Source organism: Gobius niger, assembly GCF_951799975.1.
Source record: "Gobius niger genome assembly, chromosome: 23".
NCBI lineage: Eukaryota > Metazoa > Chordata > Actinopteri > Gobiiformes > Gobiidae > Gobius > Gobius niger.
In genome coordinates this window covers 7,361,959-7,376,310 of record NC_136874.1, presented here as the reverse complement: position 1 = coordinate 7,376,310, position 14,352 = coordinate 7,361,959, and the positions used below count along the sequence as shown (strand labels likewise).

Here is a 14,352-nt window from a genome sequence, read left to right as displayed (position 1 = left end):
TGGTCTTGTACAGAGAGATCATGGACCCAGTGAATGATATTGATGATATTTTTTTTTATTCATATTTTTTTCTTTTTCGCTAGAACCTAGAATGTGATGATGTCATCGGACCCAGCGGGAGCAGGAGCCAGTTTTTCCTATTAACAGCATTACACTTTTACAAGTCGTAGCTAAAAAGAAAATATATGAATTCAAAAAATTATCATTGATATCAGTCACTGGGTCCATGATCTCTCTGTACAAGACCAAAGATTTCCTCAAAATCAAAAAAAAAAAATTCCTCTAGATAATCCTATATATCCTTTAGAATGTTGTGATGTCACCTGCATGCCAACAATATAGCATAGAACCGCTGGCCTACAAAACAAGTTTTTTTTGGACCACTAAAGGTGGCGTTCACGATTTAGAATGTGATGATGTCATACTGTCAGGTGGAGGGCAGGGACTCTATGGGAGAAATACAGTTTTTGTAAGAAATCTCCAAAACGAAAATTAAGAAATGATTTTCTTCATCAGTATTTGATCAAAGTCCTTTCTATTGGCCATTATCACGTCCAGTTCACGTTAGTTCATATGTGCTGATAGAGAAGACTATGCACTTTGAGACCGTTTTTGTTTCATGTGGATTCTACCAGTAATGAGTAAGATATTAACCAAAAACTAAGACATACCATAGTTACCATAGTTACCATCATAACATTTTCAGTTGTTTCACCTCAGTTTTAAACTATGTTGTGATGTCACGTGAACGCAACCTATGGGGAGTCTCGACCTCTAACCTTTCTAGACATGGAAGGATATCAATCCAACATAGTATATGAAATCCCATGTAGATCATGCAATAAAGCAGATATCAGGGAGGGCTTTCAGTGCTAGAAAAAAAAAAAGGAACAGAATGCGAGAAGGAGACTGCAAGGGTGTGCACTGGAGCAACAAAGCAACATTTGCAAAAGGGAAAACCACATCATGGACTGGGACGGAGCCAAAATCATCGGGACAGAGGACAACAAACACCGGCGCTGGATTAAGGAGGCAATTGAAATTCGTAAACACATTTTTTCCACCGGTAGGAAAACCTGTGTAAAGCAGCTCAACAATCCCTCAGGTCGACGTCGTGGGCACTCGCGGCTTCCCTGTGTTTCCACCGCGTTTGCACATCTGTATTTTCTTCCATTCCCAGAGTCGGGGTCACAATTTTTTATTCATAAACACCGGGCAAATAGGAGCTGCCGTGTTTCTGCAGATAATACAAACACGTTGCAGGTCGGAGATGAGAAAGCGCGAGCGTTCCTCCCCCTGAATACATTAGAGAGCGGCAATATTTACTGGAAAACAACCTGCGAAATGACCCGCTGTATCCCAGAGAAGCAGGCGGTTATTGCCCCGAGGCGTGGACTGAAACCACTGCATCTTGTCACCTCTGCTGGGAAACGGCATTAGAATAAGATAAACCGGGGACATATGAAGAATTATGGGAACTCAGATGTTAATAATAGCCTTGGCCTTTCTCTGCAGTGGAAATAGGCAAAAGAAAAATAATCAAAACTCATCTAAACTGATCTTTTTCCTCATGTTGTTGCCATTTCTTTTTATGACTTTTTTGTGACATTTTCGCCACAATTTCATCACTTTTTCGTGGCTCTTTTGTGGCATTTTTCTTGCGTTTGTCACATATTTTTGTTGCATTTCCATCCTCGTTGAGTTTTGAAGCTTATTTCAAGCATCTCATCATTGTAGCATCATCTCGGTTGCCTTTCATGCTACACGTGTATACCGAACTTTGTGCTTGTACGTAGTTTGGTATTTTTTTACTCTGACATTAAAACCAAGATGTTTACCCTTAATGGGTCAAGTGACTATTTTTGGTAATTTCCACTTTACATATGGCCTCCCTGCTGCACATCAGTAAGGTAAAGAAGCATGTAGTCCTCACTCAGCCAATCAGAGGAGATCACCCGACAGACGGCATCTCTGGAATCACCCATATATGGTCATGTTGGAAAACAGTTAAGGGGGAAAACAATTTTGAAATAATCTAAACTTTCTCTAAACGACTTTAACAAACGCTGAATTATGAATATAGTTTTCTACTAAATAAAGATACAAAGACATGGAGAGGAGCAAAGTGGTTCAACAGCCCATAAATACATAAATAATGGAGAATGATAACATAATGCTACATGTTAGCATCGGGCTAATGCTAACGGTTAGCAAGCGCTAGCTACAACTGCCGTTTTCTCACTTCTACAGAACAATCTGCTGTGGACAAATATCCATATGGGCCCGATTTACACTTGACTTTATTTATGTGATAAATAAGTTCATTTTCCACCAGAAAATGGCTAAAAAGAGGGAAAATTGTGTTTCCCAAAAGATTCTATTTTCCCCCTCTGTGAAGCCACGCCCCCTTCTATGACGAGATGCCGTCTGTATCTATCACATATCCCAATACTGTGGCATTTGACCAATCAGCAGAGACCGGTCACGCTCTCAACTTCCTGTTTTCTCTGAAGTCTGAAAAGTCTGGCTAAATTCATGGTACATTTCTTTACATAACTTGAAAACTAACCATGGTAAGTTGATGAAACTCACACATTTTATTGGTGAATAATTGTACTACGTGATGATGTATATGTTGGTTTTGGAGGAAGTAGTGAAATAAGTGAAATTACAGCATGAAAAGGGCCGGCACCATATTTGATCACTTAAAATGTTCACTTAAAATGTTGCACATATTAAGTATTTTCTTGGCCAAAGAACCAATAAACCCCAGGACTATGTTTTCATATTCCCCAATAACACTCTGAAATAAATAATTTCAACTTAAAAGTGTTTCAATGAGTGGAAAAAGGGAGAAAACTAGGAAAAATCTCAGTATTGACCACTGTGTGAGGCGTCTTAGTTATGGATGGCCTATTTATGATCATCTCTACTTTTTTTTTCATTCAAATACATATAAAAATGATGCAAAAAGAGCAGATTTACCTTCCATCTCTGCACCACTTTAAATTCATACCATTCTGTGGCAGCAAACATCTCTACACTGTGTAAATTGAATCTATATTTTCTTAGTTTACGCCCACTTTACCTCGGCGCCGGCTCCCACTCCGAGAGCTGGAGTCTATCATTCTCAAGTATCTGTCTGTCATTTACTGCGAGACAGGGCAATAGAGGCTCCAATATGACCTTTGACCCGTATCTATCCAAGCTGTATACCCGGCCCGCTTCAAGGCACTTTTTCTTTACAGCCACTTTCTCCTCCGTCTTACCGAGAGCGACCCGGGCGGCGGAGGCGTCGTAGTTTATCCAGAAGGAGACCCAGGACAGGATGGTGATCAGGATGGATGGCATGTAGGTCTGCAGGATGAAGTAGCCGATGTTTCTCTTCAGCTTGAAGCTCAGGGAGAGGCGGGGGTAGGCACCTGAGAGAGAGAGAGAGAGAGAGAGCAAATGCTGGCGTTAATTTGGGGATCATAAGGTTTGGAGATTGAAGGTTACTTTGACTTTGTGTTCCAGGCATGTCCTAGTGGGACAAGGCCTCGTGGAAGACCCAGGACACGGTGGTGGGACTATGTCTCCGAGCTGGCCTGGTGTCGCCTCGGGGTCCCCCCAGAACAGCTGGAGGAGGTGTGTGTGGATCAGGAAGTTTGGGCATCTCTGCTGAGACTGAACCCCCACGACCCGGCCCCGGATAAAGCGGAAGAAAATGGATGGATGGATGGACTATTCATCACAGTGAAATAGAAACGACAATTTAGGCTCAATCACAGGAGTTTTCTAACCTGGCTAACGCCAGGCTGCTGTGTGCGCTCGAATTATTTCGAACTGCACAACAGCCTGGGGACCATGGCCGACATCTCCGGTGGATTTGGGAACCAACCACAGAGCGAGGAGGGACGTCAAGACGATGACGCGCTATTCGATATATGGAAGCTTGTAGTTTATTTACGGATAATTAAAAAAAAAGTTTATTTACGGATCCAACGTGACAGCAGCAGACACGATGGTATTTTTTGATCAAGCTTTAGACCTTGTTCTAAATAGTTTATATTCAAAAGTTTACAGCGGGTACGTCATACGTCATCTCATACGATGATACGATTGGCCATGGCTACGTGCAGACGCAAGAGACTTTTTTTTTTTCTTTTTCGTATCGCCCAATAAACGACTATGGACGATCGTAAACCACACCTCTCCTACGAGAAAATGAATTGGTGGTCCCCAGACTAAATACCACTTGTGATTTTAGTCTGGTGTTAGCCAGGCTAGGAGTTTTCCATCTTCAATGAAGGTTCTTGAGTCATCTTCTGTATTTTGTATTTGAAGTGTCGAACGTTCAGACTGAAACTCAGGTGTGAGTTAGGTCGTTAGGACTTAGAACTACAAAGATTTTTACCCACAGATGAGAGTAGCTGTTAATAGAGGGGCGGGACTGGGCCAAGCTAAACTCCTCCTCTTTATCTGGGCTGAGGGCTGAGCTGGCACTTTAGTCTCGCTGACGAAGCCTTTTGGATGAAGAGGCGAAACGTTTGACACTTGAAATACAGGGTGCAGAAGACGACTCAAGTACTGATGAATCACTTTTTACATTTTTTTTTTAGCTGACGTTAGTCTATGGAAAATGTTTGCAAGTACCCAAGGAATTGACAGCTGTTTGTTGCCATGTTTCATACTGAATCACGCGGCTCTTTTTCTAAATATACTCCACATCGCGCAGTACTTTGCATATGGCACTCCCGATCGTCGTCCTCGGCTATTTTTACTTTAAGCGGAGCCTAAAAACGTACACGTATCCTGGACCGCGATCAGAGGCACGTGGCGGATCACGCAGGGACACCTTCTGTTTTTGTTTCAGTTTCCATGGCGACGCAGCAGCATGGTCCGGACTCGTCGCCATGGTAACAAGCATCCCCATGTTTTTTTTTTCCCCCTCGCCGCCCGCAGCAGCTTCAAAAAAAAAAAAAAAGACATGCCGCTGTATAGCTAGGTTTGTTTGGTGAAGATTTTAGAGATTTTAAGACATCAGTGAAATAACGGCTTCTCTGATTTGTATAAATCGATGTAGTTGTACTTCTGTAAGCGTAACATCAACCTGTCCAGGCACTGCGGGTGGATTTTTTGTCTGTACATGACACATAGAATCTTTCCTGTTTATTTGTTTTTGGACTAATGTCTTTTTAATTGTCCCTGATCATATACATTTACACTCCCTTCCAGTAGGTGGCAGTGCGCAGATGTACTGTTAATGTTGCCAGACAGGTTATTTGTACTTTCTAAAGACTTCAGCACTTTCCCTCAAGTAACTGTTTTATTTAGCAACTCTTACTTGTATTGGAGTACTGTTTTGACCAGAAGTATCTGTGTACTTTCACACAAAGAAGGAAGAGAGGGTTTACTCTCAATTTTGTACCTAAACTTCAATTAACTGTACCTTAACATTATTGTGGTGGAGCGTTGCAAGGAAAATCATTGTGCTTTACTCACCAAATGATCTGCCTCTATAGTCCCCAGAAAACCGTAACCCAATGTCTTTAAAAAACATGTTTATTTCCACTGCCAATCCTTTCCCAGTCTCACATGAGTGGCTGTAAAAAAAAAAAAGTCATCAGGCTTGTCTGGGCTTTGGCTCGTTACACTTGCTATTTTTATCCTTTTTGGTTTCTTTATGGGAAGCGGAGAGATGACTGAGGTCTCCAGCGCGTGGGCTTGATGTTAGGATACTTAGTGCAAGCGTGGGTCCAAATCACTGAACTCTGGTATGGGCAGTTGGATGGAGAGGCTCATTAGCATTCAGCGCCTTCTGTATGATGTTACACAACTGTTATGTGATAAAAGCGCCCGCTTTGCACATGAAAGAGAGTCGCTCAGTATCGGGGGCTGCGGGATCAGTCGCAAACAAGTCCAAATTGCAATTGGCGAAGGCGAGGTCTAAACTAACAATGACATCGGCCGATCAACACAGTCAGCATCGCGTCACTGTTTTTAGCCATTTTCTGGTGGAATATGAACTTATTTATCACATACAAATAAAATCAAGTCTTAATCGGGTCCATGTGGATATTTTTCCACAGCAGATTGTTCAGTAGAAGCGAAAACACGGCAGTCGTAGCTAGGGCTAGCTATTGTTAGCATTAGCACGGTGCTAAAATGCAGCATCATGTTAGCATTCTCCGTTATTTATGTAATTTTTGGGCTGTTTAACCACTTTGTATTTCCATGTCTTTGTATCTTTATTGGGCTAGCTTTGCCCGTTAGCCTGTTAGCTTCTTCATCGTGATTCCATTAATGCACTTGTATTAGCCCCCGAGGGACTACGAAAAGGATAAGTGGAAAAGTGATAAGTGTCTATATCTATAATTCAGCATTTTTAAAGTAGTTTTTGAATAATTAGAGAAAGTTTAGATTTTTCTCCAAATTGTTTTCCCCCTTAACTGTTTTCAAACGTGACCATATATGGGCGATTCCTGAGATGCCGTCTGTATCTATGGTTGTAAGTAAACTAAACTAGTGAATAACAAGGGTTCAGAACCAGGGCTTGGATTGGGACCACAATGAACAAGCCAAAGCCAAGTTTAAACCAAAGTCCCAGCACAAAACCAGGGCAAAGTTAGGATCGAAATTGGGAAGAACTGAGCAAAGAACATCATGATGCTTTCATACAACACCCAGTTGCTCATCAAATCGGGCTGTCTATCGTAATTACATTGAATGAACAAGGCAAAATGTGGTAGAAGTGTGAGAAAATGGTTGCATAGATGTGGTTATTTGGCAGAATCCTTCACGATATCGCACAGTTTGGGACATATTTTCATCTGAAGTAGGTTCTGCACTAAAAATACCCGTCTCCAAGTGTGTGTACTCAAACCGTCCTTTGATTTAGGGCTGTACCGGGACACTGTGACGTACAGGGAGTCGATGCCTGTCACATGAAATCCCATAACATTATTGCATCTTCCAGCGTCCTTAGCGAAAATGGATTTGATCATTGATTTTGCCATAAGAATAACTGTAAGCCTTGATATCAGCGCGGTAACTCTGGAGATGCTCATACTGTATCTCCTGGCGATGTCGCTGTGCCAGGGAAATAAAACGCATTTTATTGTCTTTACTTGAACGCCACAGCTTAACATGAAGTGCATATCGTCACGCACTATAGGAAGGAACGCACTTCTGATCGCATCTTTGCACCATAATGTCCATTAACTAGTCTTGGTCACATCTCAGGATGCTCAGCCATAGAGTGTAGCCATGACAACCAGCGCCTAATCAAGTCCAGTAAAGACCACAATTTATCACGTTTAAGTGGCTGCAGACGCCATAAAAGCCGAGGAGCCACATGTATCAAGTGATGCTACTGCGTCTGCTGCTGCTCGGATGGTAATAGAGTTTTAGTGTGGTGTTTGTTATTGGCATGTGTTGTTGTGAATGTTAAGATGACTGTGAGGCAAAATCGCGACAATCTTTGAAATGAAAACACCATTATTTACCATTATTTAAAGAGGCGTTTGGCCCTGCACTCTATCTGGGTGATGCTGTGTTGGTGTAGAAAAAGGATGAGTTCGTGTAACATCATGTCACAGTTTGATATTGAGGAGGAGGAGGAGGACAGGACAGAAATGTATTGTAGAATAAGCCTTCACTGAAAAAAAAATGCCTTCTTATCTTAGCAAAATGGCTTGAAAACTGCTTGAATAAAGACGTTTGAGGCGGTTTTTGAGTCTGTCTTGAAATAAGATTGCCAATGCATTAAGATTGCGCAAGCATTAAAGCAGAACTAAGTAACTCCTGCCCCGAGAGGCCATAAGTGCCACTGCAGCTGTTAGCATGGTACGTTTTTTTACTCATTATTTGTCAGTGAGAGTAAATACTACACTGACAGAAAAGGCAAAGGGAGAGAGGGATATTGTACATCCAATATTGCACACCCAATAACACAATGGAGATCATTTACAGCTCAAACTTGGCTGTAAATACTGTTTAAGTCGCGCTAGCCCGTTAGCTTCTTCTTCATGATTCCATTAGTGCACTGCGAAAAGGATTTATAAGGTAAACAAGTTACGTAGTGCTGCTTTCGGTGGCTTAGAATAAAACAAATCAACTCCAACTTAAAATAAGACAAAAACACTTGAAATTAGACAGAAAAGTCAAGTAAGGAAAATCATTCTTGTTCCACTGGCGATAAAATAGTCCAAACCTACTCAAATAAGGCACCACTTATTTTTCAGTCATTTTTGTCCAAGATAAGATTGCATTAATTTTTTCCAGTGATCACATACAATTACAAATAATATTAGTATTTAAAAGTAATTCTATATGTCCTAATTCCAACAGTTTCCTGAATGTCTCCTCTGGCTTTCCTGTCTAATAAAGCCTAAGAAGAGCTTTTTTTAATAAAGAAAAAGTGCTGGCATAATTCATTGTCAGTTGAAAGAACTTAAAATGAATAAAGCCAGTGTACTCCATCTTTAATAATCTCTCTGTGGGGAGTTGTGTATTTTTAGCTTGGTTATTTCTTTGAAAAATAGTGACTCCTTCATAGTTACTTGGCCCCTTCCCTTCAAACACTGCATCCATAACACTGAAACCCATGGATATAAAGAGGGATTTAGGCATTTTAGAAGCTGAATTTATAATGTATACCATATTCAAAGAAAAATCCCTCTGTGTATTTATATTACTATCATGTATCATTATCATCAAGTCTCATCCTGCAAACTCCACACAGCTATTTTTACCCCAATCAACAAAAATGTGACAGCAACCTGCCTGGCGTCTCCACTCTTTCACACCATTTCAAAAAACCACACGGCCAACGTGTCATAGGCGAGCAATATTTTTATCCCCCGGCTGCGAACGAGATCTGTCAGCTCAAAATAACAACATTTACGGACAATTATCTGATGAAGGGGCTAATTGCGGCTCGCGTGGTGCGAATGTGGGACGGTGTATTTTCTGCAGAGGAGTGGAGGTGGAGGTTTTCGGAAAGAGAGAGAGAGAGCACGTGGGCGTCGGAGTGGACTGAATGTAACTGCTACACTGAAGAAGAAAAAAAAAAAAAGCGAGTGGGAGGAACGCCATGTGTGAGGAGGGAACAGGAGACCGGAGTGGGACTGGGAGAGGAAGAGGATGTGAAGGAGGAGAGCCGGAAACGGGTCAGGTTTTAAAGAAAGGAAGAGCAAACCATCAATGGAAACGTGTATTTGAAATGGGTACTAAAAGACTGGAATGGGTTTAGTATAAGTCAAACTTGAACGATCTTTCAGTCCATGTATGGACTCAAAGATAGACACAGATGGGAACGAGTGTCTAGCAACGGGGAGGGAAGCCTGTTATAGTTGTTTTTCACTCTATGTTAGACTGCTTCCTGCATGCTATAAACATGTTCAGCACACGCCAATATAGCCGAGTCCATATGGATGTTTTGACATGGCAGATTGTTCAGTAGAAGTGAAAAAACGGCACACAACGCTAGCGTTAGCATGTACACTACCGCTCAAAAGAACTCAGTAACTTGTTTACCTTAATAAATCCTTTTCATATTCCTCCCCCTTTTGCTAGCAAAAACATGGTTTCAACTTTCCTGCCTCCGGGTAGGAGTCACCAATACACACTAATGGAATCACGAAGAAGAAGCTAACAGGGCAAAGCTAACTGTCGGGCAAGCACCATTTAAACAGTATTTACAGCAAAGTTTGAGAGAAATAAAGTATCTCCATTGTGTAATTGGATTTACAATATCCCTCTCTCCCTTTGTCTTTTCTGTCAGCGTAGTATTTACTCTCACATACAATGAATGAGTAAAAAACTGCACCATGCTACGACACCTGCAGAGGCGCTTATGGCCTCTAGGGGCCGTTTTAACATCATCTTTATTTTTGAAAGAAAAGCACAGATTTTTTTTTTAACGCGGATAGCATTAAATTAATCAAAAATACAGTCTAGAAAATATTAATGTTGTGAATGCCTATTTTAGTAGAAAACGGGTGAGTTTTAATGGAACACCTACATAGATGTGCAGAGGCGCATTTCTAGCAACCATCGCTCCGGTGTTCTAATAGTACATTGTGTTAGCTAATCTGTTAATCTGTTTAGCACTGCTGAAAACTGTTAGAGAAGCTATATATAGAGCATAAAGCTAATGTTAGCAAAAAGGTTAGCATTCCCTGTTATATGTTCAAATTTGGGCCACTTTGTCCTTCTCTGTGTCGCTGTATCTTTACTTGGAAGGAAATACAGCCATAATTTAGCATTCATTAAAGTAGCGGTGGAGTAATTGGCAATCGCTGGTGGAGTAGTAGTCATTTTTTCCATTTGCATCCATCCCGATGTAGGGTTGCCAGGGAATTGGGCGACTTCTCGGGCGTTTACGGCTGACAAAAAGTGGATATTTTGACTGACAAAACTGTGAAAAAGAGATAAGTTCTAGTTCACATCATTGAAGGAGCACCGACCCAAATACACTGGGAATTACAATGTCCATTTTGGGTTTTGTTTTTTTTGCAGATTTGGCTGCCGATATCTGGCAACCCTGCCCCGATCCTCAGCCAAATGAGTACTGCTGTATAAGATTGTACAATTACATTTAACACTACAACAGCTCACAGGCTTTTTCACACCTGCCTCAAAATTTGAAAACTTGCCCAGCGCTGCGCATATAGGAGTGTGACGGCGGGATAATGATGCAGTTTGGGAGGACAGCTGGGCGACTGAGAGTGTGCTTCTGTCTCTCACTTTCTCCAACTTTAACACTTGTGTAACCGCTCGGGCGAAGGCAGCACGGAGCAGACTGAGCGTCCAAAGGCACCAGAAAACACATGGCGCTACACAAAAAGCGCAGAGATTTGTTAATCGGTCTGCGAATGTTTGCGAATGTGGCACAATGGAAAGGTCGCTCGTATGGCACTTTGTTGATTGGATAAGAAGGAAACAAACTAACCAGTTGAATGCTTGTACTTTCACTGCACCACAGCCGACCCCAAAACGAATATCCTTCCCAGCACTACGATGAAAACCAACAACATAATTGAGTGTAAAATTACCCCCATAGTGACTTATTTGTGCACAAAGGCGACTGTAATTTCTGCCTGCATCCTCAATGGAGTCTTTTCATGTTTGCTGAATCTAACAAATGTCAACTTTCACACCCTCTAGTGTGAAATTATACGGGCAAAAGCATAGAATAAAGCACGTTTAATTATTCAAAGAGCTCCTCCATTGCAGCACTTGACGCGAGAAGGGATGAAACAATAACATCGGCGACAGCTGAGGACTTAAATGTCACTGAGTAGACTATCTGGTGGGCACAAATTTGCATATAAGCTATACAACAGTGTGAGATAGATGGATAGATGGATAGATGGATAGATGGATAGAGGAAGGAAGGAAGGAAGGATGGATGGGTGGAAGGATGGGTGGAAGGAAGGAAGGAAGGAAGGAAGGAAGGAAGGAAGGAAGGAAGGAAGGAAGGAAGGAAGGAAGGAAGAACGAAGGAAGGAACGAAGGAAGAAAGGAAGGGTGGGTGGGTGGAAGGAAGGAAGGAACGAAGGAACGAAGGAAGAAAGGAAGGGTGGGTGGGTGGGTGGAAGGATGGGTGGAAGGAAGGAAGGAAGGAAGGAAGGAAGGATGGATGGGTGGAAGGATGGGTGGAAGGAAGGAAGGAAGGAAGGAAGAAAGGAAGGGTTTGGGTGGAAGGATGGGTGGAAGGAAGGAAGGAAGGAAGGAAGGAAGGAAGGAAGGAAGGAAGGAAGGAAGGAACGAAGGAACGAAGGAACGAAGGAAGAAAGGAAGGGTTTGGATGGAAGGAAGAAAGGAAGGGTGGGTGGAAGGAAGGAAGGAAGGAAGGAACGAAGGAACGAAGGAACGAAGGAAGAAAGGAAGGGTTTGGATGGAAGGAAGAAAGGAAGGGTGGGTGGAAGGAAGGAAGGAAGGAAGGAAGGAAGGAAGGAAGGAAGGAAGGAAGGAAGGAAGAAAGGAAGGGTGGGTGGGTGGAAGGAAGGAAGGAAGGAAGGAAGGAAGGAAGGAAGGAAGGAAGGAAGGGTGGAACGAAGGAAGAAAGGAAGGGTTTGGGTGGAAGGAAGAAAGGAAGGGTTTGGGTGGAAGGAAGGAAGGAAGGAAGGGTGGAAGGAAGGGTGGATGGATGGAAGGAAGGAAGGAAGGAAGGAAGGAAGGAAGGAAGGAAGGAAGGAAGGAAGGAAGGAAGGAAGGAAGGAAGGAAGGAAGGGTGGAAGGAAGGGTGGAAGGATGGGTGGAAGGAAGGAAGGAAGGAAGGGTGGAACGAAGGAAGAAAGGAAGGGTGGGTGGGTGGAACGAAGGAAGGAAGGAAGAAAGGAAGGGTGGATGGAAGGAAGGAAGGAAGGAAGGAAGGAAGGAAGGAAGGAAGGAAGGAAGGAAGGAAGGAAAGCCTCAAACAATTGCAATTGATCAATTTCAGCCCCTTACCAGCCACTCTTTACAGATTGTGGGCACTAAAGCTTGGACTCAGCCCCTGCAGTCTGTCTACTGGAGCCGAATTTGCAGCCTTACGGGAACGAGAACGGCACTGTTGTTCAAATAAACTGTGGCTTGTTCTTTCTATAAGCCACATACGGCAGGCGAGAGGAAACTACTTGCCATGCTGAAAGAAACATACTTCCTAAACAACGCAAGAGAGCGGATTTAAGGTGCCATTTCAAGGAGGCTTTCTGAACACTCCTCAACTTCAATGACAAATCACATCGCCACTAAATGTCAAGCCGCGTTTACTTCCTTGCGGTGCCCTTTTTACAGCTAGGGGCCGTCACTAAAGTGCGTCATTCGGCCATTAACGTACAAAATGAAATTAAAAAATCCCGTCTAATTTCTATCACCAAACTGCCATGAACATTTGAAGACACGCGTGGGAAATAAGCGCTTCCATGTCAACAAATTAATTAAAAACAAATCGCGAATACATCTCACACAAATTGCATGCAGGTCCCTTGCAATTGTTAGGTTATAAATACCAAATGATTGATGCGTTTCACAACAGCACTTAACGGCGTGGGACACTTATGAGGAGTCTATACCGTTTCTCCTGTGCATGTTTCTCCTATGGAAGAGTGAGTCAGATTGTTAACATATGCATGTGACGTTTGGGAAATCATCATACGTGCACGAGGGTACGAGCAGCATATGTGAACGCTCGCTCATTAATTTACAGTTATTAAAAAGGCCATGTCACATACAATGGCTCCCTGTGGTGAGCTTTAGGGTTGCAATGACTATTATTTGTCGCCAACTTGTACGTGTGCTTGAGAAATCTGGATTGACTCTCCCATGGCAACTTTGTGGAGTTTTGTTCTACCAACCTGTAAGCTCTCTCCTGAGCTTGCAGGCTGAGCTTCATATCAAAGTACATACTAAAGTCCTCTGAGATGCAAAAAAACATTCACCAGAGCTTTGTTACTATAAAATAATAAGCTATTAGCCTGGTTAACGGCAGACTAAATATCACGATGATATTTAATGATATTTAGTCACAAGTGATTTTTAGTCTGGGGACCACCAATTCATTTTCTTGTAGGAGAGGTGTGGTTTACGATTGTCCATAGCCGTTTATTGGGCACTGCGAATGTCTATCATGCGTCTGCACGTAGCCACAGCCAATCATATCAATTGTATCCGAAGACTTATGACGTACCCCAGTTTGCGTCGTGGAGGGCCGATTTTCATCATTGCCAAAACACCAAGGGCCGAACCTTAACATTATAGCCTGAAGTGAAGAACTTTTTTTCTGCAAATGCCAAGTGGTTCTGGCTTCGAGACCCACTATTACCCTCGGATGACAAGCCAAGACCCAAATACAACTGTAATTTGTCATATATCGTGTAAAATATTGTATCTTAAACCAATTTTTTTATTGAACAAGCGGTAGATATGCTTTTAAGAAATCAAAACAACCCAATATTATTCATTTTAACAGACTCTGATGTGTTTCCATGCAGTTTCAGATGGAAAATATGGAAGAAAAAAAAGGTTTTGAAGAAGGGCTAAGGCCCGAAACGTCACTGTCTGGTGAGCATTAAAATAAGCTTTGGAGCGACGAAGTTGTGCGGATCTTTTATTTATTTGTTTCTGTTACAGAAAAAAAAGGTTCCCATGACCCACTGAAAATGGTTCCGCGACCCACTTTTGGGTCACTGTTTTACGTTATACATGTCCAAGTGGGATTTTTCGTCAGGACATTTTAATAATACTGCATTTTTACAGTACTTTATCATGTATTTGATCTCTTATTTGCACAATCATATTTCTCAAAATCATTTAGGGGCCAGAGGTTCTGTCCTGGAGGGTCAGATTTGGCCCCCTGGCCTGACGTTGCCTACCCCTGACGTA

The 14,352-nt window shown here is 42.3% G+C and overlaps 1 protein-coding gene across 4 annotated transcripts in view; it reads right to left on the bottom strand.

The window, feature by feature from the left end:
- The window catches only part of LOC306982064 (gamma-aminobutyric acid receptor subunit beta-3-like), a 73,880-nt gene that overhangs the window by 20,405 nt on the left and 39,123 nt on the right, over nucleotides 1-14,352 (bottom strand). For all 4 annotated transcript variants that reach the window (XM_079581843.1, XM_079581844.1, XM_079581842.1 and 1 more), the window contains exon 7: nucleotides 3,270-3,422. In XM_079581843.1, coding sequence (XP_079437969.1) covers nucleotides 3,270-3,422 — 153 coding nt within the window. The remainder of the gene's footprint in view (nucleotides 1-3,269; nucleotides 3,423-14,352) is intronic.